General features: G+C 40.4%; 1 protein-coding gene across 5 annotated transcripts in view; it reads left to right on the forward strand.

Moving 5' to 3' along the window:
* CCNB3 (cyclin B3) overlaps positions 1–24,233 on the forward strand; it is a 66,211-nt gene that overhangs the window by 16,066 nt on the left and 25,912 nt on the right. For 3 of the 5 annotated variants that reach the window (XM_013990899.2, XM_013990900.2, XM_013990898.2), the window contains exons 5-7: positions 13,450–16,324; positions 17,573–17,671; positions 19,567–19,659. In XM_013990899.2, the coding sequence (XP_013846353.2) occupies positions 13,450–16,324; positions 17,573–17,671; positions 19,567–19,659 (3,067 nt within the window). The remainder of the gene's footprint in view (positions 1–13,449; positions 16,325–17,572; positions 17,672–19,566; positions 19,660–24,233) is intronic. The other 2 variants (XM_021080091.1, XM_005657808.2) reach the window with 1 other exon arrangement.

Raw genomic sequence — 24,233 nt, forward strand, 5'->3', positions numbered from 1 at the left:
GTTTCTGTCACTTAGCTAATGTTTTCAAGGTTCACCCATGTTTTAGCAGGTATCAGTTCTTCATTCCTTTTTATTGCCAAATAATATTCCATTGTATGGATGTACTGTAATTTGTTTATCCATTCATCACTTGATGAACATTTGAATTATTTCTACCTTTTGGTTATTGTGAATAGTGCTGCCATGAACATTTGTGTAAAACTTTTTGCTTGAATGCCTGTGTTTAATTCTTCTTCATATGTAACTAGGAATGTAATTGCTTGTTCATACAGTGATTCTATGTTGGACTCATTGAGGAACTGCCAAACTGTATTCTACAGAGTTTGCACTATCTTACATTCCTGCTAGCAATGGATGAGGAGGTCAAATTTTTCACATCCTTGCTGCCTGCCTGCCTGCCTGCCTGCCTGCCTGCCTGCCTGCCTGCCTGCCTGCCTGCCTGCCTGCCTGCCTGCCTTCCTTCCTTTCTTCTTTCTTTCTTTCTTTCTTTCTTTCTTTCTTTCTTTCTTTCTTTCTTTCTTTCTTTCTTTCTTTCTTTCTTTCTTTCTTTCTTTCTTTCTTTCTCTTTCCTTCTTAATGGCCATTCTAGTGAGTGTGAGATGGTATCTCATTGTGGTTTAGTTTTGTAGTTCTCTGATGACTAATGATCTGGTCATCTTTCGTGTGCTTATCAGCCACTTGCATATCTTCTTTGGAGGAATGTCTATTCAGATCCTGTGCTCATTTGAAATACTTGGTTATTGATCTTTTCATTATTGAGTTGGTGGGGTTCTTTGTATAGTCTGGTTACAAGTCCCTAATCAGATATATGATTAGCAAATATTTTCAGGCATTCTGTGGGTTGTCTTTTCATTTTATTCTTGATGTCCCTTGAAGCACAAACATTTTTAATTTTAATGACATCCAATTTATTTTTTCATTTGTTGTTTATACTTTTGGTGTCATATTTAAGAAACCATTACCAATCCAGGGTTATGAACATTTACTTTTTTTTTTTGGTCTTTTGTCTTTTTGTCCTTTTTTGGTGCTGCATCCACGGCATATGGAAGTTCCCAGGCTAGGGGTCCAATCTGAGCTGTAGCTGCCGGCCTATGCCACTGCCACAGCAACACCAGATCTGAGCCGTGTCTGCAACCTATACCACAGCTCACAGTAATGCCAGATCCTCAACCCACTGAGCGAGGCCAAGGATCAAACCTGCAACCTCATGGTTCCTAGTTGGATTCGTTTCTGCTGTGCCACAATGGGAACTCCAATGAACATTTACTTTTAAGACTTTCTAGTTTTAAAGTTTTAGCTCTTAGATTGTTGATTTGTTTTGTTTGTGTTTTTTTAAGGCCACACGTGCCGTATATGGAAATTTCCAGGCTAAGTGTCAAATCAGAGCTGCAGCTGCTGGCCTCCACCACAGCCATAGCAACACAGGATCTGAGCCACATTTGTGACCTACACTCCAGCTCATGGCAACTCCGAATCCTTAACCCACTGAGTGAGGCCAGGGACCAAACCTGTGTCCTCATGGATACTAGTTGATTTTGTTACCACTGAGCCTCAACAGGAACTCCTGTTGATTTGTTTTGAATTAATTTTTGTTGTTGGTGTGTGTTAGGGGTCTAACTTCATTGTTTTGCATTGTAAATATCCAGTTTTTCCAGTACCATTTTTTTGAAGAGACTAATCTTGCACTCTTGTTGAAAATCAATTGACTGTAAATTCAAGTTTATTTCTGAACTCTCAATTTTATTCCATTGATCTACATGTCTTTCGTCATGCCAGTACCATACTATCTTGATTATTGTTGCTCTGTGGTGTGTTTTGAAATTGGGAAGTATGATTCCTCCATCTTTGTTCTTCTTTTTCAAGATTGATTTGGCTCTTCTGGGTTCCTTGCGATTCCACATAAATTTTAGAATGAGCTTGTTAATTTCTATTAATAAACCAGTTGGCATTCTTATAGAAGTTGCCTTGAACCTGTAAATCAATTTGGGGAGTATTACCATCTTAATAATACTAAGTCTTCCAATCCATAATTATGGGATGTCTTTCCATTTATTTAGATGTGTAATTTCTTTTGACATTTTCAATAGTTTTCAGAGTGTAAATTTTTCATTTCTTTTGTTAAATTTTTTGTAAGCATTTTATTCTTCTTGTTGCTGTTGTAAATGGGATCATTTTCATAATTTCATTTTCATATTGTTCATTGCAAGGATGTAGAAATACATGTGATTTTGTATATTGGTTTTGAATCATGGAATTTTGCTGAATTTATTTATTAGTTCTAATAGTGTTCATGTGGATTCCTTAGGATTTTCTATATGTAAGATTATGTCATCTGCTGACACAGTTTTACTTGTTCTTTTTCAATCTGGATGCCTTTATTTTCTTAACTAATTGTTCTGGCAAGAACCTCTAGTTCTATTTTGAATAAAAGTACTAAGAGTTGGTCATCCTTACCCTCCAAGTGTTGGATGACTAACTTATTCTGGTTTTCCTAGGACTTGCCCAGATGTAACAATGAAAGTTTTGCATCTCAGGAACTCTTTCAGTCCTAGACAAACAAGGAAAGTTGATCACTCTATTGAGGAAGCCTACTCTGATTACCCAGTCTTTGGAAATCATAGACACTAAATACCTATTTCCTGAACTAATGTTTCTTAAGAGATGGATTTGGAGAGGCAGGCAGGAGCAAGATCACCAGGGTCTTAGGGACCATAGCAAAGAGTTTGGATTTTAGAACCGAACCTCTCTGTTCTTTTAATAAAGCATCAGCAATCAGTTACTCACTACCATATGACAAATGTTCCCCTCCCCCCCCAAAAAAAAGAGTTGGACATCCTTTTGTTCTCCCTGATCTTAGGGGAAAGCATTAGTCTTTTACTTTTAGCTATGATGTTAGCTTTGGGTTTTTCATAGATGCTCTTTCAGAGTTGAGGAATCTCCTTTCTAGTCCTACTTTGCTGAGTGCTTTTATCATGAAAGGGTACTGGATTTTGTCAAATGGCATTTCTGGATCTATTAAGATGATCAGTTAGCTTTTGTTTATTATTTCATTAATGTGGTATGATATATGAATTGATTTTCAAATTTTTATTTTTTTTAAATTTATTTTTTATTTTTTGTCTTTTTGCTATTTCTTGGGCCACTCCCGCGGCATATGGAGGTTCCCAGGCTAGGGGTCCAATCGGAGCTGTAGTCACCGGCCTACGCCAGAGCCACAGCAACGCAGGATCCGAGCCGCGTCTGCAACCTACACCACAGCTCACAGCAACGCCAGATCATTAACCCACTGAGCAAGGGCAGGGACCAAACCCGCAACCTCATGGTTTCTAGTCGGATTTGTTAACCACTGCACCATGATGGGAACTCCCTGATTTTCAGATGTTAAACTAATTTTACATTCCTTGGATAAATCCTACTTGGTCATGGTTTATAATCCTTTAATATGCTTCTGGATTTGGTTTGCTACTATTTTGTGGAGGATTTTTTTTTTAAATTTTCCCACTGTACAGCAAGGGGATCAATTTATCCTTACATGTATACATTACAATTACAGTTTTTCCCCCACCCTTTGTTCTGTTGCAACATGGTATCTAGACATAGTTCTCAATGCTACTCAGCAGGATCTCCTTGTAAATCTAAGTTGTGTCTGATAAGCCCAAGCTCCCGATCCCTCCCACTCCCTCCCTCTCCCATCAGGCAGCCACAAGTCTTTTCTCCAAGTCCATGATTCTCTTTTCTGAGGAGATGTTCATTTGTGCTGGATATTAGATTCCAGTTATAAGTGATATCATATGGTATTTGTCTTTGTCTTTCTGGCTCATTTCACTCAGTATGAGATTCTCCAGTTCCATCCATGTTGCTGCAAATGGCATTATGTCGTTCTTTTTAATGGCTGAGTTGTATTCCATTGTGTATATATACCACCTCTTCTGAATCCAATCCTCTGTGGATGGACATTTGGGTTGTTTCCATGTCCTGGCTATTGTGAATAGTGCTGCAATGAACATGCGGGTGCACATGTCTCTTTTAAGTAGAGTTTTGTCCGGATAGATGCCCAAGAGTGGGATTGCGGGGTCATATGGAAGTTCTATGTATAGATTTCTAAGTTATCTCCAAACTGTTCTCCGTAGTGGCTGTACCAGTTGACATTCCCACCAACAGTGCAGGAGGGTTCCCTTTTCTGCACAGCCCCTCTAGTACTTGTTATTTGTGGATTTATGAATGATGGCCATTCTGACTGGTGTGAGGTGGTATCTCATGGTAGTTTTGATTTGCATTTCTCTTATAATCAATGATGTTGAGCATTTTTTCATGTGTTTGCTGGCCATCTGTATCTCTTCCTTGGAGAAATGTCTATTCAGGTCTTTTGCCCATTTTTCCATTGATTGATTGGCTTTTTTGCTGTTGGGTTGTATAAGTTGTTTATATATTCTAGAGATTAAGCCCTTGTCAGTTGCATCATTTGAAACTGTTTTCTCCCATTCTGAAAGTTGTCTTTTTGTTTTCTTTTGGGTTTCCTTTGCTGTGCAAAAGCTTGTCAGTTTGATGAGGTCCCATGGGTTTATTTTTGCTCTAATTTCTATTGCTTTGGGAGACTGACCTGAGAAAATATTCATGATGTTGATGTCCGAGAGTGTTTTGCCTATGTTTTCTTCTAGGAGTTTGATGGTGTCCTGTTGTATATTTAAGTCTTTCAGCCATTTTGATTTTATTTTTGTGCATGGTGTGAGGGTGTGTTCTAGTTTCATTGCTTTGCATGCAGCTGTCCAGGTTTCCCAGCAATGCTTGCTGAATAGACTTTCTTTTTCCCATTTGATGTTCTTGCCTCCCTTGTCAAAGATTAATTGACCATAGGTGTCAGGGTTTATTTCCGGGTTTGTGGAGGATTTTTGCATCCATATTTGTAAAATATATTAGACTAGGATTTTCTTGTGATATCTTTGTTTTTGGCATCAGAAAAATATTAGTCTCACAGTATAACTTTGGACATATTCTTACCTCTTCCTGAGTTCATGAAGTATTGGTATTAATTCTCGTTTAAATTTTTGGTAGAATTCACTAGTGAAGACATCTGTGCCTAGATTTTTCTTTGTGGATAGTTTGTGATTATTAATTCAGTGTCTTTACTTGTTTATAGGTCTGTCCAGATTTCCTATTTTCTTTTGTATTTTTTTTTCTATTTCCTTTTTGAGTCTTTAGGTCATTTGTATATTCATAGGAATTTGTCCACTTTATCTAAATTATCTGATTTATTGGTATGCAGTTGTTTCTAACAATTATTTGTTTTAGGTGTTTTTATGCATATTAATCAAATATTTACAGTAGCCTCTATAGGAGGTAATATTATTATTATTTACAGGTGAAAAAAAAAGTGAAACATAGAATATTAACTTGCCCAAGGTCATCCAGCCAATAAGTGGAAGAGCCAGGGTTTGGATCCAGGCAGTCTAGATCCAGATTGCCTGCTCTTTATCATAACTAGACTATCTAAAGACTACTTCTAGTTCTCATTAGGAGGGACATGGACCCCATCTAGTCAGATGGAATTTTTTGAGGCACTTCATTTTATTTGTTTATGTATGTAGTCTATGCCCATGGCATGCAGAAATTCTGGGGCCAGGGATCCAACCTACGTCATAGCAGTGACAATGCTGGGTCCTTAACCCACTAAACCACCAGGAAACTCGAACAATTCAGTGTTTTTTTTTAAAAATTCATTCATTTCAAAAGGTTTAATTAAACCACATCCTTTAAAGACAACACAGTGTTTTTCTCTAATTTCTGCATTCCAAAGGTTCAATTATATCCACAAAAATTTCCTATTATTAAACAGGAATCTGAAGAGAGACATAAGTGAAATATGCTACAAAAGTTTTCTTTTTTTTTTTTTTGGTCTTTTTTTTTTGCTATTTCTTTGGGCCGCTTCCGCGGCATATGGAGGTTCCCAGGCTAGGGGTCTAATCAGAGCTGTAGCCGCTGGCCTACACCACAGCCACAGCAACTTGGGATCCGAGCTGCATCTGCAACCCACACCACAGCTCACGGCAACGCCGGATCGTTAACCCACTGAGCAAGGGCAGGGACCGAACCCGCAACCTCATGGTTCCTAGTTGGATTCGTTAACCACTGCGCCACGACGGGAACTCCAAAAAGTTTTCATATATATAAACTTATATTAGCCCAAAAAAGAAATCAGTAAAATAACTGATATTTTGATTTTTACTTATAGTAACATTGGATTTATTTATTTATTTAATTACTTAATGAATTTTATTACATTCATAGGTGCACAACAGTCATCACAACCAAATTTTACAACATTTCCATCCCAAACCTTCAGTGCATCCCCCTACACCCCAGCCTGTCTCATTTGGAAAACATAAATTTTTCAAAGTCTGTGAGTCAGTGTCTGTTCTGCAAAGAAGTTCGTTGTGTCCTTTTATTAGATTCCACATGTAAGTGATAGCATTTGATGTTGGTGTCTCATTATCTGACTGACTTCACTTAGCATGATCATTTCTAGGTCCATCCATATTGCTAAAAATGCCAGTATTTCGTTCTTTTTAATGGCTGAGTAGTATTCCATCATGTATATATACCACATTTTCTTTATCCAGTCCTCTGTCGATGGTCATTTAGGTTCTTGTTTCCATGTCTTGGCTATTGAAAATAGTGCTGCAATGAACACTGAAGAACATCTGTCTTTGCGAGTCATGGTTTTCTCTGGATAGATACCCAGGAGTGGGATTGCTGGATCAAATGGTAGTTCTATTTTTAGTTTTCTGAGGAATTTCCATATGGTTTTCCACAGTGGTTGCACCAATTTACAATCCCACCAACAGTGTAATAGGGTTCCTTTTTCTCCACATGCTCTCCAGCACTTATTGTGTGTAGACTTTTTGATGATGTCCATTCTGGCTGGTGTCTGGTGATACCTCAGAGTGGTTTTGATTTGCATTTCTCTACTAATGAGTGATGTTGAACATCTTTTCATGTGTTTTTTGACCATCCATATGTCTTCTTTGGAGAATTATCTATTTACATCTTCTGTCCATTTTTTGATGAGGTTGTTTGTTTTTTTGGTATGGAGCTGCAGAAGGTGTTTATAAATTTTGGAGATTAATCCCTTGTCAGTTGATTCATTTGCAAAGATTTTCTCCCATTCTGTGGGTTGTCTTTTCATTTTGTTTAGGGTTTTCTTTGCTGTGCAGAAACTTTTAAGTTTAATTAAGTCCCATTTGTTTATTTTTGTTTTTACTGTCATTACTCTAAGAGGTAGATCTGAGAAGATGTTGCTGTCGTTTATGTCAGAGAGTGTTTGGCCTATGTTTTCCTCTAGGAGTTTTAGAGTATCTGGTCTTATATCTAGGTCTTTAATCCATTTTGAATTTCTTTTTGTGTATGGTGTTAGGGAGTGTTCTAATTTCATTCTTTTCCATGTGGCTGTCCAGTTTTTCCAGCACCACTTATTGAACAAGCTGTCCTTTCTCCATTGTATATTCTTGCCTCCTTTGTCATAGATTAGTTGGCTGTAGGTGCGTGGCTTTAATTCTGGGCTTTCTATCCTGTTCCACGGATCTATCTTTCTGTCTTTGTGCTAGTACCATATGGTTTTGATGATTGTTGCTTTGTAGTTTAGTCTGAAGTCCAGGAGCCTGATTCCTCCAGCTCTATTTTTCTTTTTCAGGATATCTTTGGTTATTCTGGGTCTTTTGTGTTTCCAAACAAACTTTAAAATATTTCGTTTGAGTTCTGTGAAAAATGTCCTTGGTGATTTGATAGGGATTGCATTGAATCTATAGATTGCCTTGGGTAGTATAGTCATTTTGATAATAATTCTTCCAATCTACGAGCATGGTATGTCTTTCCATCTATTAGTGTCCTCTTTGATTTCTTTCATCAGTGTCAAATAGTTTTCAGAATACAGGTCTTTTGTCTCTTTAGGTAGTTTTCCTCCTAGGTATTTTATTCTTTTGGATGCAATGGTAAATGGGATTGCTTCCCTAATTTCTCTTTCTGATCTTTTGTTGTTAGTATATAGAAATGCCATCAATTTCTGTGTATTAATTTTGTATCCTGTGACTTTGCCAAATTCATGGATGAGCTCTAACAGTTTTCTGGTAGAGTCTTTAGGATTCTCTAGGTATAGTATCATGTCATCTGCAAATAGCGATAGTTTGACTTCTTCCTTTCTAATTTGGATTCCTTTTATGTCTTTTACTTCTCTGATGGCTGTGGCTAGGACTTCCAGAACTATGTTGAATAGTAGTGGCGAGAGTGGACATCCTTGTCTTGTTCCTGATCTCAGCAGGAATTCTTTCAGCTTTTCACCATTGAGAATGATGTTAGCTGTGGGTTTGTCATATATGGCCTTTATTATGTTGAGGTAGGTTCCCTCTATGCCCACTTTCTGAAGGGTTTTTATCAGAAATGGCTGTTGGATTTTGTCAAAGGCTTTTTCTGCAACTATTGAGAGGATCATATGGTTTTTATTCTTCAGTTTGTTAATGTGATGTATCACACTGATTGATTTGCAGATATTGAAGAATGCTTGCATCCCTGGGATAAATCCCACTTGATCCTGATGTACAATCCTTTTAATGGATTGTTGGATGTGGTTTGCTGGTATTTTGTTGAGGATTTTTTCATTGGCCTGTAGTTTTCTTTTTTTGTGGTATCTTTGTCTGGTTTTGGTATCAGGGTGATGGTGGCCTCATAGAATGAGTTTGGGAGTGATCCTTCCTCTGCAATTTTTTGGAATAGTTTCAGAAGGATAGGTGTTCGCTCTTCTTTCTCTAAATCATAAAATTCGCTGGTGATGCCGTCTGGTCCTGGACTTCGGTTTGTTGGAAGTTTGAAAATCACAGTTTCAATTTCAGTTCTTGTGATTGGTCCATTCATCGTTTCTATTTCATCTTGGTTTAGTCTTGGAAGATTGTACTTTTCTAAGAATTTGTCCATTTCTTCTAGGTTTTCCATTTTATTGGCACATATTTTCTTATAGTGGTATTATGGTCCTTTGTATTTCTGTGATGTCCGTTGTTACTTCTCCTTTTTCATTTCCAATTTTATTGATTTGAGTCCTCTCTCTTTTTTTCTTGATAAGTCTGGTTAAGGGTTTATCAATTTTGTTGATATTTTCAAAGAATCAGCTTTTCGTTTCATTGATCATTTCTATGGTTTTCTTTGTTTCTGTTTCTTCGATTTCTGCTCTGATCCTTATGATTTCTTTCCTTCTACTAACTTTAGGTCTTGTCTGTTCTTCTCTCTTGAGCTGCTTTAGATGTAAAGTTAGCTTGTTTATTTGAGCTTTTTCTTGTTTCCTGAGGTAGGCTTGTATTGTTATATACTTTCCTCTTAGATGTGTTTTTGCTGCATCCCATAGGTTTTGGAGTGTTGTATCATTATTGTGATTTGCTTCTAGGTATTTTTTAATTTCCTCTTTAATTTCTTCAGTGATGCATTGTTTGTTTAGGAGCATGTTGTTGAGTCTCCATGTGTTTGTGTTTTTTGCAGTTTTTTTCTTGTTGATTTCCAGTTGTATAGAGTTGTGGTTGGTAAAGATGCTTGATATGATTTCAATTTTCTCAAAGTTACCAAGGCTTGATTTGTAGCCTAGAATGTGATCAATCATAGAGAATGTCTGTGCACACTTGAGAAGAATGTGTATTCTGTTGCTTTTGGATGGAATGTTGTATAAATATCTATTAAGTCCATTGAGTCTAATGCTTCATTCAGGGCCTGGGTTTCCTTATTGATTTTCTGTCTGGATGACCTGTTTCATTGCTGTAAGTGGGGTGTTAAAATCCCCCACTACTATTGTGTTATTGTTTACACAGGGTAACAAACAGTTGCCTTATATATTGTGGTGAACCTATGTTGGGTGCATAGATATTTAAAATTGTTATATTTTCTTCTTGGATTAATCCTTTGATCATTATGTAGTGTCCTTCCTTGTCCCTTAAAATATTCTTCATTTTAAGGTCTATTTTGTCTGTTATGAGTATTGCTACTCCAGCTTTCTTTTGATTCCCATTTGCATGGAATATTTTCTTCCATCCTCTCACTTTCAGTTTCTATGTGTCCCTAGAAGTGAAGTGGGTCTCCTGAAGACAGCATATATATGCATCTTGTTTTTATATCCATTCAGCCAGTCTGTGTCTTTTGGTTGGGGCATTTGGTCCATTAATATTTAAGGTAATTATTGATATATATGTTCTTATTGCCATTTTATTAACTGTTTTTGGATTTATTTTTGTTGCTCTTTTTTCTTCCCTTCTTCTCTTGTTCTCGCCTCTTGTGGTTTGATGACGATCTTTAGTGTTGTATTTGAGTTGCTTTTTCTTTTTTGTTTATTAGTTGTAGATTTTGGTTTGCAGTTGCTGTGAAGTTTTGATATAGGAGTCTATATATATATATGATTGTTTTAAGTTGTTGGTCTCTTAATTGCAAGTGCATCTCCAGTGTCCTGCATTTGTACCCTCCTCTTGTCACGATTTCTGATTTTGGCAGCATAATTGTGCATGGATGATTTCATGTATTTACTGTATATATGCCTTTACTGGTGAGCCTTGTCATTTGTGCTATTTTTGTTTCTGGTTGTGGCCTTTTCTTTTCTGCCTAGAGAAGTTCCTTTAGTATTTGTTGTAAAGCTGGTTTAGTGTTGCTGAATTCTCTTAGCTTTTGCTTATCTGTAAAGCTTTTGATTTCTCCTTCAAATCTGAATGAGAACCTTGCTGGGTAAAGTAAACTTGGTTGGAGGTTTTTTCCTTTCATCACATTAAGTGTATCATGCCACTCCCTTCTGACCTGCAGAGTCTCTGCTGAAAAATCTGCTAATAACCTTATTGGGGTTCCCTTGTATGTTATTTGTTTCTTTTCCCTAGCTGCTTTGAAGGTTTTCTCTTTGTCTTTCATTTTGGTCAGTTTGATTAATATGTGTCTCAGGGTGTTCCTCCTTGGGCTTATTTTATATGGTACTTGTTGAGTTTCCTGGATTTGAGTGAGTGGTTCCTTTCCCATGTTAGGGAATTTTTCAGGTATCATCTCTTTGAATATTTTTTCTGTCCCTTTCTCTGTCTCTTCTCCTTCTGGCAACCTTATAATACAGATGTTGTTGCATTTAATGTTGTCCCAGAGTTCTCTGAGACTCTCTTCATTTGTTTTCAATCTTTTTTCTCTTTTCTGTTCCACATCCGTAATTTCCACTTATCTGTCTTCCACCTTGCTTATTCGTTCTACTGCTTCCTGTATTCTGCTATTGGCTGCTTCTAATGAATTTTTTATTTCAGTTATTGTATTTTCCATCTCTGCTTGCTTAAGTTTTATATCGTGTATTTCTTTGCTCAGTGTTTCCTATAAATTATCCATCTTTGCCTCCAGTTTATTTCCAATGTCTTGCATCATCTTCAACATCATCAGTCTAAAGTCTTTTTCCTGGAGGCTGAGAATTTTCAGATCACTTAGCTGATTTTCTGTGGTTTTTTCTTTCTCCCTTATCCTAGTTATAGTTCTCTGTCTTTTCATTTTTATAGGTTTTTGGTGTGGTGACCTTTTTGCAGACAGTAGAGTTGTAGCCTCTCTTCCTTCTGGTGTCTGTCCCCCTTGTGGCTGAAGTTGGTACAGGGGCTTGCTGATGGGAGGGACTGGTGCCTGCCCACTGGTAGGTGGGGCTGAGTCCTATCCCTTTGGTGGGTGGGGGGCTTTGTCTCTGGGTGAGATTAGAGGTGGCTGTGTGCCTGGTGGGTTTACTGATGGGTCGGGCTGTGATCCCACCTGAATTATTGTTTGTCCTGGGGCTTCTCAGCACTGATGGGTGGGGCCAGATTTTCTCAAAATGTCCACCTCCAGAGAAAGGCATGCTGGTGAATGTTCCCAAGAGCTTTGCCTCCAATGCCCATCTGCCACAATAAGCCACAGTCACCCCCTGTTTTCCTAGGAGATCCTCCAAGAACTGCATTCAGGTCTGACCAGATTCCTATGGTGCCTTTACTTTGCCCTGGGACCCAGTGCACATTTAAGCCTGTGTGTGCCTTTCAAGAATGGGGTCTCCATTTCGCCCATTTCCATGGAACTCCTGCACATAAGTCCCACTGGCCTTCAGTTCCAGATGCAGGGGTTCTTTCTCACAGTGCCGGATCCCCAGATGTATGGATTTTATGTGGGGCTCAGAACTCTCACTCCTGTAGGTGAGTCTCTGTGAACCAGTTACTTTCCAGTTTGTGGGGCTTCCTACCTGGGAGGTATGGGGTTTCTTATATTGTATAATAAGCCCTTCTGCCTCTTGATGTGGCCTCCTCTTTGTCTTCTAGAGTAGGATATCTTTTTGCAAGTTTCCAGTCCATTTGGTTGAAGGTTGCTCAGCATCTGGTTGTAATTTTGTTGTTTTTATGAGAGAAGTTGAGCTCCAGTCCTTCTGTTCCATCATCTTAATCCCTCAGGGGTTTTTAAGATTTATAGAGTTGTATAGCCATCACCACTATTTAATTTTAGTACTTTTTCAGCAATCCCCCTCAAAGAAACTCATACTCAGAGTACCTTATCTTTCTCAGTCCCTCTTTCTACTCTCCTCTCCACCCCTCCCCAGCTCCAGGCAACTACCAGTCTAGCCCTTTGCTGTTATGGATATACCTCTATGGATATGTCTCTTCTAGATGTTTCATATATGGAACCATACCATATTTAGTCTTTTAGAAATACTTACTCTTGTTCAGACTGATGAATGTATTTACCCTTAATCTTCTCCATTTTCTTATTTTGATTTCTAGTCATCCAGTGATTTGGTCACACAAGGTTAGTCACTGTAATTGGGCATACAGTCCCATTCAAAACAAAAGTTTACATCTGACACATGTGAACAAATGCATATTTTGGTCTTTTTATTACCTCCACTAGGACAGCATATTGTGAATAGCCTAGAGTGATACCACGAGCATTAAGATACCACGAGCATTAAGTACCAGCCTATCTTTCTCTTATAAGCCTTCCTAAGCCTTTTATAAGTCTCTCTTATAATCCTCTCTCATAAGCCTTCAAACAATATTAATTTCAACCTGAATCTTACCAGATGCCTGGTATTGACAGACAAAGACAAATAAATGCAGCTAGTGAAGGAGACTGATATATTAGCAAATCACTCATACAATGTGGTAAGTATTATAATAAAAGCTTTTGTATATAAATAAAGGTAATGAATCACATGAGAAACCATAGCATTATTTCAGGGGAAAATTTTTAGAAAAGTGTGGGGACCTAGGTCATAGAAACTATCCAGTGTACTACTTAGTTGATTCACTATGGTACCCATTGATTTTTACCCTCCAGTTTGTCTCCTGGGGTTGGAGCCCTTTCCTTTCCATACATTTAGTAAGTGAAATGACAAAATGAGATGGTAGGTGAGGATTCTAGGAACTACATTTGTCTTATACTCAGACATTGTTTCCTTTACAGGTATAAGGTGGAACCTTCACCAGCAGTAGTCTCAACCACCATGGTACCAAATGTAGATAAATCACTCATTCTGGAGATATCTACCAGCTCCAAAACACCCACTAGTGACGAGGCATTTCTTTTCAAAAAGCCATCTATTTTAAAAGAGGAACCCACTACTGAGGATACAGCCCTCATCAAGAGGTCATTATCTTTAAAGAAATGTGCAAATCAAGGAGAGGGGTCCTTCTTGGAGAAGCCTCTATCCTTGCAGGAAGAGACTGACAGTGATGTTGTAGAGCCAGTGACTTTTTGGAAGAAGCCTAAAACTGAGGAGGAAACCCCCACCCAGAAGCTGTTATCTTTAAAGAAAAAGTGTGCCACTCAGAGGAAGTTGTCCTGTTTGAAGAATCCACTAGTATTACAGAAGACAACCTCTGAAGAGAAGTCACTCATTAAAGAGGTATTGCCTTTTAAGGGAAAGCCTACCACTGAAAAGGAATGCCATGTCCTGGAGCCACCTGCATTGCAAGAGAAGCACACCACTGAGCCACAGGTACCCATTTTGAAGAAATCATTGGCCTTGCAGGAGAAGATCAGCATTGAAGAGGATTCCCTCTTTAAGGAGCCACTGGCTTTTAAGAAGCAACCTACCACTGAGGAGACAACCCTCACCATGAGATCATTATCTTTAAAGAAAAAGTGTACTTCTCAGGGGAAGATGACCCACTTGAAGAAGCCATTAGAATTGCAGAAGACCACCTCAGAAGAGAAGACATTAATTAAGGAGTCCTTGTCCTTTAAAAAGAGGCCCACCAATAAGGATGAGTCCCACTTCCAGGAGCAATCTGTGTTGCAAGATGGGGAAGTTACCTTCTTTAAGAAGCCATGGGCATTTCAGAAGAAAAAAGATGGCAAAGATGAATTCCTTATGGAGACAATTTCCCTTAGGAAGAAGCATACTACTACGGAGGCAGCCCTCTCCAAGAAGACATTACCTTTAAAGAAGAAGCGTACCACTCAGAGGAAGATGTACCACTTGAAGAAGCCACTACCATTGCAGAAGGTCACCTCTGAAGAGAAATCACTCATTAATGGGCCATTGTCCTTTAAGAAGAAGCCTACCACCAAGGAGTCCCTTTTTCAAGAGCCCTCTGCATTGCAGGAGAATCACACTACTCAGGAGGAGGTATCCATCTTGAAGAAGCCCTTGATCTTGCAAAAGACTCCAGCTGAGGAGGAGTCACCTTTAAAGGAGCCTCTGGCTTTTGATAAGAAGGGGGAAACCTCCACCAAGAAGCTGTTACCTTTTAAGAAGAAGTGTACCACTCAGGGTAAGGTGTCCTGCTTGACCAAGTCACTAGGATTGCAGACTACTTCTGGAGAGAAGTCACTCATTAAGGAGTCATTATCCTTTAAAAAGAAGCCCACCACTGAGGAGGAGTCCCTCTTCAAGGAGCCATCTGCACTGCAAGAGAAGCACACCACTCAGGGGGATGTAGCCCTGGTGAAGAAGCCATTGGAATTCCAAGAGGATATTTACAATAAAGATGGACTTCGTATGGAGCCAGTATCCTTTGGGAAGAAACATACCACAAATGTGGCAGTCTCTACCAAGGAGCCATTATCTTTAAAGAAGAAGACATGCACCACTCAAATGGTCATGTCCATCTGCCAAGAACTGTCAGACTTGCAGAATATGATTGGCAAGGGTAAAGATTCCTGCATTACAGAGCCAGTGTCATTTAGGAAGAAGTCTTCAACTGATGAGGCAGTTCTTACCACAGCACCATTATCTTTAAAAACGAGGCGAATCAGTCAGGGGAAGACACCCCTCTTGAAGACGCCATTGATCATAGAGAAGACCACCTCCGAAGAGGAGTCACTCTTTAAGAAGCTATTGCCCTTTAAAAAAAAGGCTACACCTGAAGAGGAGTTCCTCTTCCAGGATCTGTCTGTCTTGAAAGAGAAGCCCACCACTCTGCAAGAGGTGTCCCTCTCAAAGAAGCCATTGGCCTTGCAGGAGAATATCACCACTGAAGAAGAATCATATATTAAGGAACCAGTGACCTTGGACGAGAAGCCTACCGCCGAGGAGGAATTCCCTTTTCAGGAGCCATTTTCATGGCATGTTAAACCTACCCACAAAGATGCATCCCTCTTCTGTAAGTCTTCGGCCTTGCAAAAGACTGATGCTGAAGAGGATTCCTTGAAGATGTTGGCTTTCCAGGAGAATAGCACCTCTGAAGAGGAATTCCTTTTCAAGAAACCATTAGCTCTGGATGAAGAACTCTCTGCTGAGGCAGCAACGACCGTAGTGGGGCAATCATCTTTAAAGAAGAAGCCCACTGCTCAGGGGGAGGTGTTCCTCTTGAAAGAACAGTTGGCCTTGCAAAAGAACATGATCAGTGAGGAGGAGGAGTCCCTTATGAAGCAGCTGCAGGCCTTGCAGGAGAAGCCCAGCACTGAAAAAGAGACCACCCTGAGAGAGTCCTTGGCCACACAGGAGAATCCCAGGAGTGAAAAGGAGACCCCCATCAAGGAGCCCTGGGCTTTGCAGGAGAATCTCCCAATGGAGGAGAAGCCTATCCTGAAGGAGCCCTTGGCCTTGCAGGAAAAGCCCAGCAGTGAGAAGGACTTGCCCTGCAAGGAGTCAGGGACCTTGCCAGAGAATCTCACTCACAAGGAAGATACCTTTCTTAAAGATTTCTTGGTCCTCCAAGTTGAAAGCAGCCCACATGTGTCCACCACCACTGCTCCTGAATCTAGAACAGGCATGTGCAGCACTGTTGTCATGTCAAGTGAGGGCAAATTCAGTGCCACAAGCAAGTCCAGTGCTTGTGAATCCAGTTCCAATAAACCTTCCTCATCTCGGGGCAAGAGATCACAGGAGGAGGTATTCTGCTTTCTTTCTTCTTAAATTAGATGAAGTATTCTTTGTTGTCCTGGAAGCGGCTGCTAGCAACGAGATTTTTGTTTCCTTCCTAAGCAATTGGGTTGCGTATAGTAAGCTACAGTAAATCAAATTGGCCTTGTAGAATCCCTTGACTTCCTGGTTGGCATAGTGATATACCTGAGCAGTTAGAAAGTATTTATTCCAGGAGTTCCCATCGGGGCTCAGCGGTTAACAAATCCAACTAGGAACCATGAGGTTGTGGGTTCAATCCCTGGCCTTGCTCAGTGGGTGAAGGATCCGGCGTTGCCATGAGCTGTGGTGTAGGGTGCAGATGTGGCTTGGATCCCGAGTTGCTGTGGCTGTGGTGTAGACTGGCGGCTACAGCTCTGATTGGACTCCTAGCCTGGGAACCTCCATATGCCACGGGAGCGCCCCCCCCCCAAAAAAATGGCAAAAAGACAAAGAAAAAGAAAAAAAAAAAGTATTTATTCCAGGAATACCCTCAAGGGTCTAGAATACTCTGTGTGTGTGTGTGTGTGTGTGTGTGTGTGGTGTGTGTGTGCGCAACCCCTCTTGTAGGCAAAACAATCTGGATAAAGGTGTATAAGGGAGGAAAATAATAATAAGATGATGAATCAGGCCAGATCAAAGCACTGAGACCTAACAAGGGGCCTAAGAAGGCAGGTGACATAAGCTGAAAGAGTAAATTAAGAATCTCTTTCTTGGAGAATCTTGAGCTTGCGTCTAAAAATAGTGCTCTGTTCTTAAGGCAGAGCAGGTGTGTATGAGGAGGAGGACTAAGCATTTCTCGACAGTATGAAGATTATAGGGCCGGGAGTTCCCGTCGTGGCTCAGTGGTTAACGAATCCGACTAGGAACCACGAGGTTGTGGGTTCGATCCCTGGCCTTGCTCAGTGGGTCAAGGATCCGGCGTTGCCGTGAGATATGGTGTAGGTCACAGATGCGGCTCGGATCTGGTGTTGCTGTGGCTGCAGTGTAGGCTGGTGGCAACAGCTCTGATTCGACCCCTAGCCTGGGAACCTCCTCCATATGCCACGGGTATGGCCCTAAAAAGACAAAAAAAGAAAATTATAGGGCCAAGGGGTGCTCTGTTATGGCCCAGGATGTATAAGATTTGAGGAACCTTAGCAGAAGATGACAGAGGGGCGAATGAGTCATTTTTTATGTAAATGTCCTAAGCTTTTCTTGGAATATTTCCCCTAATATGTCTTTTTGGTGCTTTCCAAGCAGTTGACTCCACTGGAGGATATTGACAAGGACCACAGTGATCCATTTTTCAACTCAATATATGCCAAGGATATCTTCAGTTACATGAAGGAGAGAGAGGTGTGTAGGTGGTGGGGGAGAGGGGCAATGATTTCTAGTTCTTATTTCCTCATCATATTTCCCTCAAATGCAAGTTTAAAGGAGGAGGTAATAATGATAATGACAATAATAATAGCAGCAACTGACATCCACTGGTAGCTTACTATGAGTTAATCATCGTGGGAGTTCCCGCTGTGACGCAATGGGACTGGCAGTGTCTTGAGAGAGCTGCAACACACGTTCGATCCCTGACCTGGCCCAGTGGATTAAGGATCCGCTGTCACAGCTGTGGCTTAGGTTGCAACTGCAGCTTGGATCTGATCCCTGGCCTGGGAATTCCATATGCTGCAGGGCAGCCAAAAAAGAAAAAAAAAAAAAAGTTGTGCTAAGGGATTTATAAACACGATCCTGTTTAATTCTTCCAATAATTTCCTGATGGTAGGTATTAGTCTCTCCTTTTTCTAGCTGGGGGAAACTGCTCAGTCACAACTAATTTTTGGTAGGAGATCTGGGATATGAACTAAAGTCTGATTACCTTGAAGACTATAAACCTGCATCTCTTAATTGCTGAGGAGATAATCTCAGACACGAAAATGGTCACGATCTCTTTCCAAGTGGCTGGTCTTAGCGATGTTTTCCCTTCTCTGTGCAAGTTTCTGCTGTCATGTGTACACCGTACCCTTTGTCCCAGCTCTCCAACCTGGTGAAATCGTGTTTCTCCTTTGATATCTGCCGGTCTCCTGTGCTACTAGTGTTCATCAATTGCAAAATTTCTTCTTTCTCTCAGTGGAACATAGTTACATAGTTATTCATATCCATATCTACTAACTAGATAACCTACTAACTAGGTAACCTACTAACTAGGTAATCTAACTATATAACTAGATAATCTACTACATAACTAGATAATCTACTAATTAGAATTATAGCAGGCCATGGGTAAGAGGAAGGGTGACTATCTCATCTCCTCTCTAGAGACATAGAGACAGATTAACTGACTCCAGAGCCTCTAAATTTTCTAGTATACTTTGGAGGAAGCAAGAGATACTTTTGCTCTACTAACACTGCAGGCCTTAGCTCAGCAGTATCAGTTCCACTTGAGATCTTGTTTGAAAGGGAGAAACCTAGCCTCACCCAAGACCTTCTAAATTAGAATATGAAATTTCAAGATCCCCAAGTATCTTTCACGTATGCCTGTTAAAGTTTGAGAACTCCTCCTCTACACAGCATGGCATCATGCTTTAGATTGAATTGCAAAGAAGGGGCAGAATCTCAGTGGTATCCCAACGGTGGTCATACGTGTGAACCTCTGTTCCCAGGTGTGCACCTGCCCTTGTTCCATAGTCTCCTGGACTCCTCAATAAACACCCTGACACCTCAATATCTGCACACAAATAACATGTGTGTCCTTTTCCCAAGGATAACGGAACCTTGTCTGGTAAAGGATTCTTTGCTTCCTATCTGATACCAGCTGAAAAATAATGAGTTAAAACTGTGAAGAAGGAGTTCCCGTCATGGCACAGTGGTTAACGAATCCAACTAGGAACCATGAGATTGTGGGTTTGATCCCTGGCCCTTGCTCAGTGGGTTAATGATCCGGCATTGCCATGAGCTGTGGTGTAGGTTGCAGACGCGGCTCGGATCCCGCGTTGCTGTGGCTCTGGTATAGGCTGGTGGCTATAGCTCCGATTGGACCCCTAGCCTGGGAACCTCCATATGCCACGGGAGCGGCCCAAGAAATAGCAAAAAAAAAAAAAAACAAACAAACAAACAAACAAAAAAAAAACTGTGAAGAAGTTACTTAAGTTACAGTTTTTTTTCTGAGATATTAGTTGCAAGTATTTGTTTCCTAAGTTACAGTGTTTAAACTCCAGGAAGAGTTTATTTTTTTAACATTTCTTTCTTCTTGCTGCCAGGAAAAGTTTATACTTAAAAAATACATGGCCAGGCAGACTGATATCAACAGTGACATGAGGGCCATTCTCGTGGACTGGTTGGTGGAGGTGCAGGTAAGCTTGACAACTGCTGCCTTAAGGGGCTGCTCTTTTTCTTTATCAATTATTCATTAAGCTTTGCCAGGTGCCAAACACAGTAAAAATTTACTGGATCTACAGAACTACTGAATAAGCCATGACTCCTGCCTTCAGGGAGCTTATGACCTATGGGGCAAGATAAGACATGCAGACAGGTAAGACAATACAAAGTAAAATATACTAAGTACTGTAAGGATGTTATTGGAGTTCCCTGGTAGCCAAGCAGTTAAGGATCTGGCATTGTCACTGCTGTGGCTTGGGTTGCTGCTGTGGCACAAGTTTGATCTCTGGCCCTGGGAACTTCCTCATGTTGCGGGTGAGGCCAAAAAAAAAATAATAATAATAAAATAAAATAAAAGGGAAAGAAAAGGATGTTATTAATAAGGCACCGTGGGTACTCAGTGGAAGGAAAGATATTTTTAGAAAAGGCAATGATGTAAAAGGTAGTTTAATCATTCTCAAAATCCTTTCAAAGTATATCTAGTGATAAAGTCTTTGAAGCTTTGGATGGGATGGGTAATAGGACGGACAGTGTAGCACCCAACATGGCAGGTGGTTTTTTGTTGAGGGTTGGACGTTTGAGGGAATATTGCTATATATATATATATATATATATATATATATATATATATATATATTCCTTTTTTTTTTTTTTTTTTTTTTTTGCCTTTTAGAGGTGCACCTGTGGCATATGGAAGTTCCCAGGCTAGGGATCGAATTGGAGCTACAGCTGCTGGCCTACATCACAGCCATAGCAACCCAGGATCCAAGCTGCATCTGTGACCTACACCACAGCTCACAGCAATGCCAGATCCCTGACCCACTGAGAGAGGCCAGGGATCGAACCCACATCCTCATGGATACGAGTCGGATTCATTTCTGCTGCACCACAACAGAGACTCCAAATACTGCTATAAATACTTAATTATTTCTTTACATGAAGGAAGCCTAGCCCAGAATAGTACCTGGATGTAGTAGAGGTCAATAAATATTTGTTGAATGAATGGATTGCTATGGAGTTTGCAAGGAAATATAAGGCGTGGTCTAAGCCCAGCACAGTGTTATATAAAATTAGGAAGAAAAGGTCATATAGTTTAGTATCCTTTAAATACCAGAAGAGTGGTTCAGGCTCACTTTGGAGTGACAGACTAGGGAAATGTCATAGACATGGTATATTTGAACATCAGTAAAGCATGAAAATGTCTCTCATCTTATGGAAACGAAGAATAGTAAATTCGATAAGAATAGAATTTGGGTAGATCTTCAATAAGTAAAATTGACCGCAAAGACTGCTGATCATAGCCAAGCAAGAAAGAGATATCTAGTAGACCGCCAGTGGACTTTGTTCTGACCACCATTTTTAGCGAGTTCCAGTCATGGCTCAGCAGCAACAAACCTGACTAGTGTCCATGAGGACTTGGGTTCAATCCCTGGCATTGCTTAGTGGGTTGGGGTTCCAGTGTTGCTGTTTGCTGTGGTATAAATCAAAGACGTGTCTTGGATCCTGAGTTGCTGTGGCTGTGGTGCTAGATGGCAGCTGCAGCTCTGATTTGACCCCTAGCCTTGGAACTTCCATATGTCATGGGTGCAGCCCTAAAAAGGCAAAACATTTTTTTTTATGAGTGATATAGATGAGAAAGGAGAAGACCGTCTCATCCCATTCTCAAATGGCATGAAACTGGGCGTAGGAATAGGAAATAAATGGATAACAGATAAAATCTCTCTACCAGCTGGAACGATGAACTCAATGTTTTCCTTCCTTCCTTTCTCTCTCTCTCTCTCTCTCTCTCTCTCTCTCTCTCTCTCTCTCTCTCTCTCTCCCCCTCCCCCTCCCCCTCCCCCTCCCTCTCCCTCTCCCTCTCCCTCTCTCTCTCTCTCCCCTCTTAAGGGCTGAGTGTTCACCATATGGAAGTTCCCAGGCTAGGGGTCCAATTGGAGCTGCAGCTGCCAGCCTATGCCACAGCAACGTAGGATCTGAGCTGCCTCTGTAAGCTACACCACAGCCCAGGGCAATGCCAGATACTTAACCCACTGAGTGAGGCTGGGATTGAACCTGAATCCTCATGGATACTAATCAGGTTTGTTACCGCTGAGCCACAATGGGAACACCTGGACTCAACTTTTTATTTATTTATTATTATTATTATTATTTTGGTCTTTTTGCCTTTTCTAGGGCCACACCTGCAGCATGTGCAGGTTCCCAGGCTAGGGGTCCAATCGGAGCTGTAGCCGCCAGTCTACACCACAGCCACAGCAACATGGGATCCGAGCCACGTCTGCAAGCTACACCACAGCTCACAGCAACGCTGGATCCTTAACCTACTGAGCAAGGCCAGGGATTGAACCCGCCACCTCATGGTTCCTAGTCGGATTCGTTAACCACTGTGCCACGATGGAAACTCCCTGAACTCAACTTTTTAAAAAAAGTTTGTGTTATTTTTATTGCACAAAAACTCACATTTATTATAGCCAAGAAAGAAATGATAATTGTGATCCCACAACCTACAACAGTGTTAACATTCTTGTGTGTATATTATCCCCTACTTTTTTTTTTTTTTTTTTTGTCTTTTTGCCATTTCTTGGCCACTCCCGTGGCATATGGAGGTTCCCAGGCTAGGGGTCGAATCGGAGCCGTAGCCACCGGCCTACACCACTGCCACAGCAACATGGGATCCGAGCCACATCTGCAACCTACACCACAGCTCACGGTGACGCCAGATCCTTCACCCACTGAGCAAGGCCAGGGACCGAACCTGCAACCTCATGGTTCCTAGTTGGATTCATTAACCACTGAGCCGTGATGGGAACTCCCTGTTATCCCCTACTTTTAAAGTGGTGCATGAATCACAGAATCACAGATGCCCAGGTCCCATCCCAGACTTATCAGATCAGAATTGTGGAGGTATGGCCCAGACCCACATATATTTTTAAAGCTCCATAAATGATGCTGATGTACACCTTTTGGTAGAGAAACACAGTTGTAGGGAATGATATACATACTATTTTCATAACGTTGACTTTTATATTTTAAAATAATTGGTACAATTGACTTTTGGCATACAGTTCTATGGAACTTTAATAGTATTTTTAAATAATAGTTTCCGGGTTCCCGTCGTGGTTCAGTGGTTAACTAACCCGGCAGAATCCATGAGGACACTGGTTCAATCCCTGGCCTTGCTCAGTGGGTTAAGGATCCAGCGTTGCCGTGAACTGTGGTGTTGGTCGCAGACATAGCTGGGATCCTGTGTTGTTGTGGCTGTGGCGAAGGCTGGCAGCTGAAGCTCTGATTTGACCCCTAGCCTTCGAACCTCCATATGCTGCAGGTGTGGCCCTAAAAAGACGAAAGACCAAAAAAAAAAAAAAAAAAAAAAAGATTCTGGAGAATTTTCAAAAATAGTGAATATAGAGAGGTCCCATGTACCCTTCACCTAGTTTCTCCCAGTGGTAACATTTTGCATAACTGTAATGTAGTATCACAATCAAGATCCACAGGCCTTATTTAGAAATGTTTCACCAGTTTGTTTACAGGTACCTATTTGTGTGTGTTTAGTCTAAATAATTTTATCACATACGTAAATTTTGTAAGCAGCATCTGTATAATTAAGATACAGAACTGTTCCATCACTAGAAAGATCCCCCGTTTTATCCTTTTATAGCCACAGCCATCTCCCTTCCCTCTCCTTCCTGTCCTTGGAAACTTGTTTTCCACCTCTGTAATTTTCTGATTTTAGGAATGTTATATAAGTAGACTTGCACACCACGTAACCTTTTGGGATTGGCTTTCATCATTCACCATAATTTCCTTGAGATCTAGCCACGTTGTGTGTATCAATAGTTCATTTCTTTTTATTGCTCAGTAGTATTCCGTGCTATGGGTGTACCAAGGTTTGTTTAACCATTCACCCCTTGCAGGACATTTAGGTTCTTTCCAGTTTCTGAGACTGAAAAGAGCACTATAAACATTCATGTACAGGGCTTTATGTGATTATTAGTTTTTATTTCCAATATCTATACCTAGATCTAACGTAAATGAGAAATGATAAATATATGTCTAACGTAATGAGAAACTGCTACAGAATGACTCTATCGTCTTGCAATCTCACCTGCAATGTATAAGAGTTTCAGTTACTCTACGTCTCATCAGTACTTGCTATGGTTAAGTTTTTGTTTTTGTTTTTGTTTTTAATCTTAGCCATATAGATGTATGGAGGAATCTCACCATAGTTCTAATATGCATTTCCTCCAGGGCTAATAATATTGAACATCATGCTTACTTGTTATCTGTACATCGTCCTTGGTAAAGTGTCTACATCTTTCGCCTCATTTCAAATTCGCTAGTTTATTTATTTTTTTATGTCAAGTTATGGGAGTTCTTTACATGTTCTGGATACAAATCCTTTGTTGGATATGTGATTTACAGACATGGTCTACCAGTCTGTAGCCTTTTTATTCCCTTATTTGTGTCTTTCACAGAGCAGAAGGTTTACATTTTGATAAAGTCCAGTTTTTCAATGTTTTCTTTATGGACTGCAGTTTTTGTTTGTGTCATG

The sequence above is a fragment of the Sus scrofa genome, chromosome X, assembly GCF_000003025.6.
Source record: "Sus scrofa isolate TJ Tabasco breed Duroc chromosome X, Sscrofa11.1, whole genome shotgun sequence".
Taxonomy (NCBI): Eukaryota; Metazoa; Chordata; class Mammalia; order Artiodactyla; family Suidae; genus Sus; species Sus scrofa.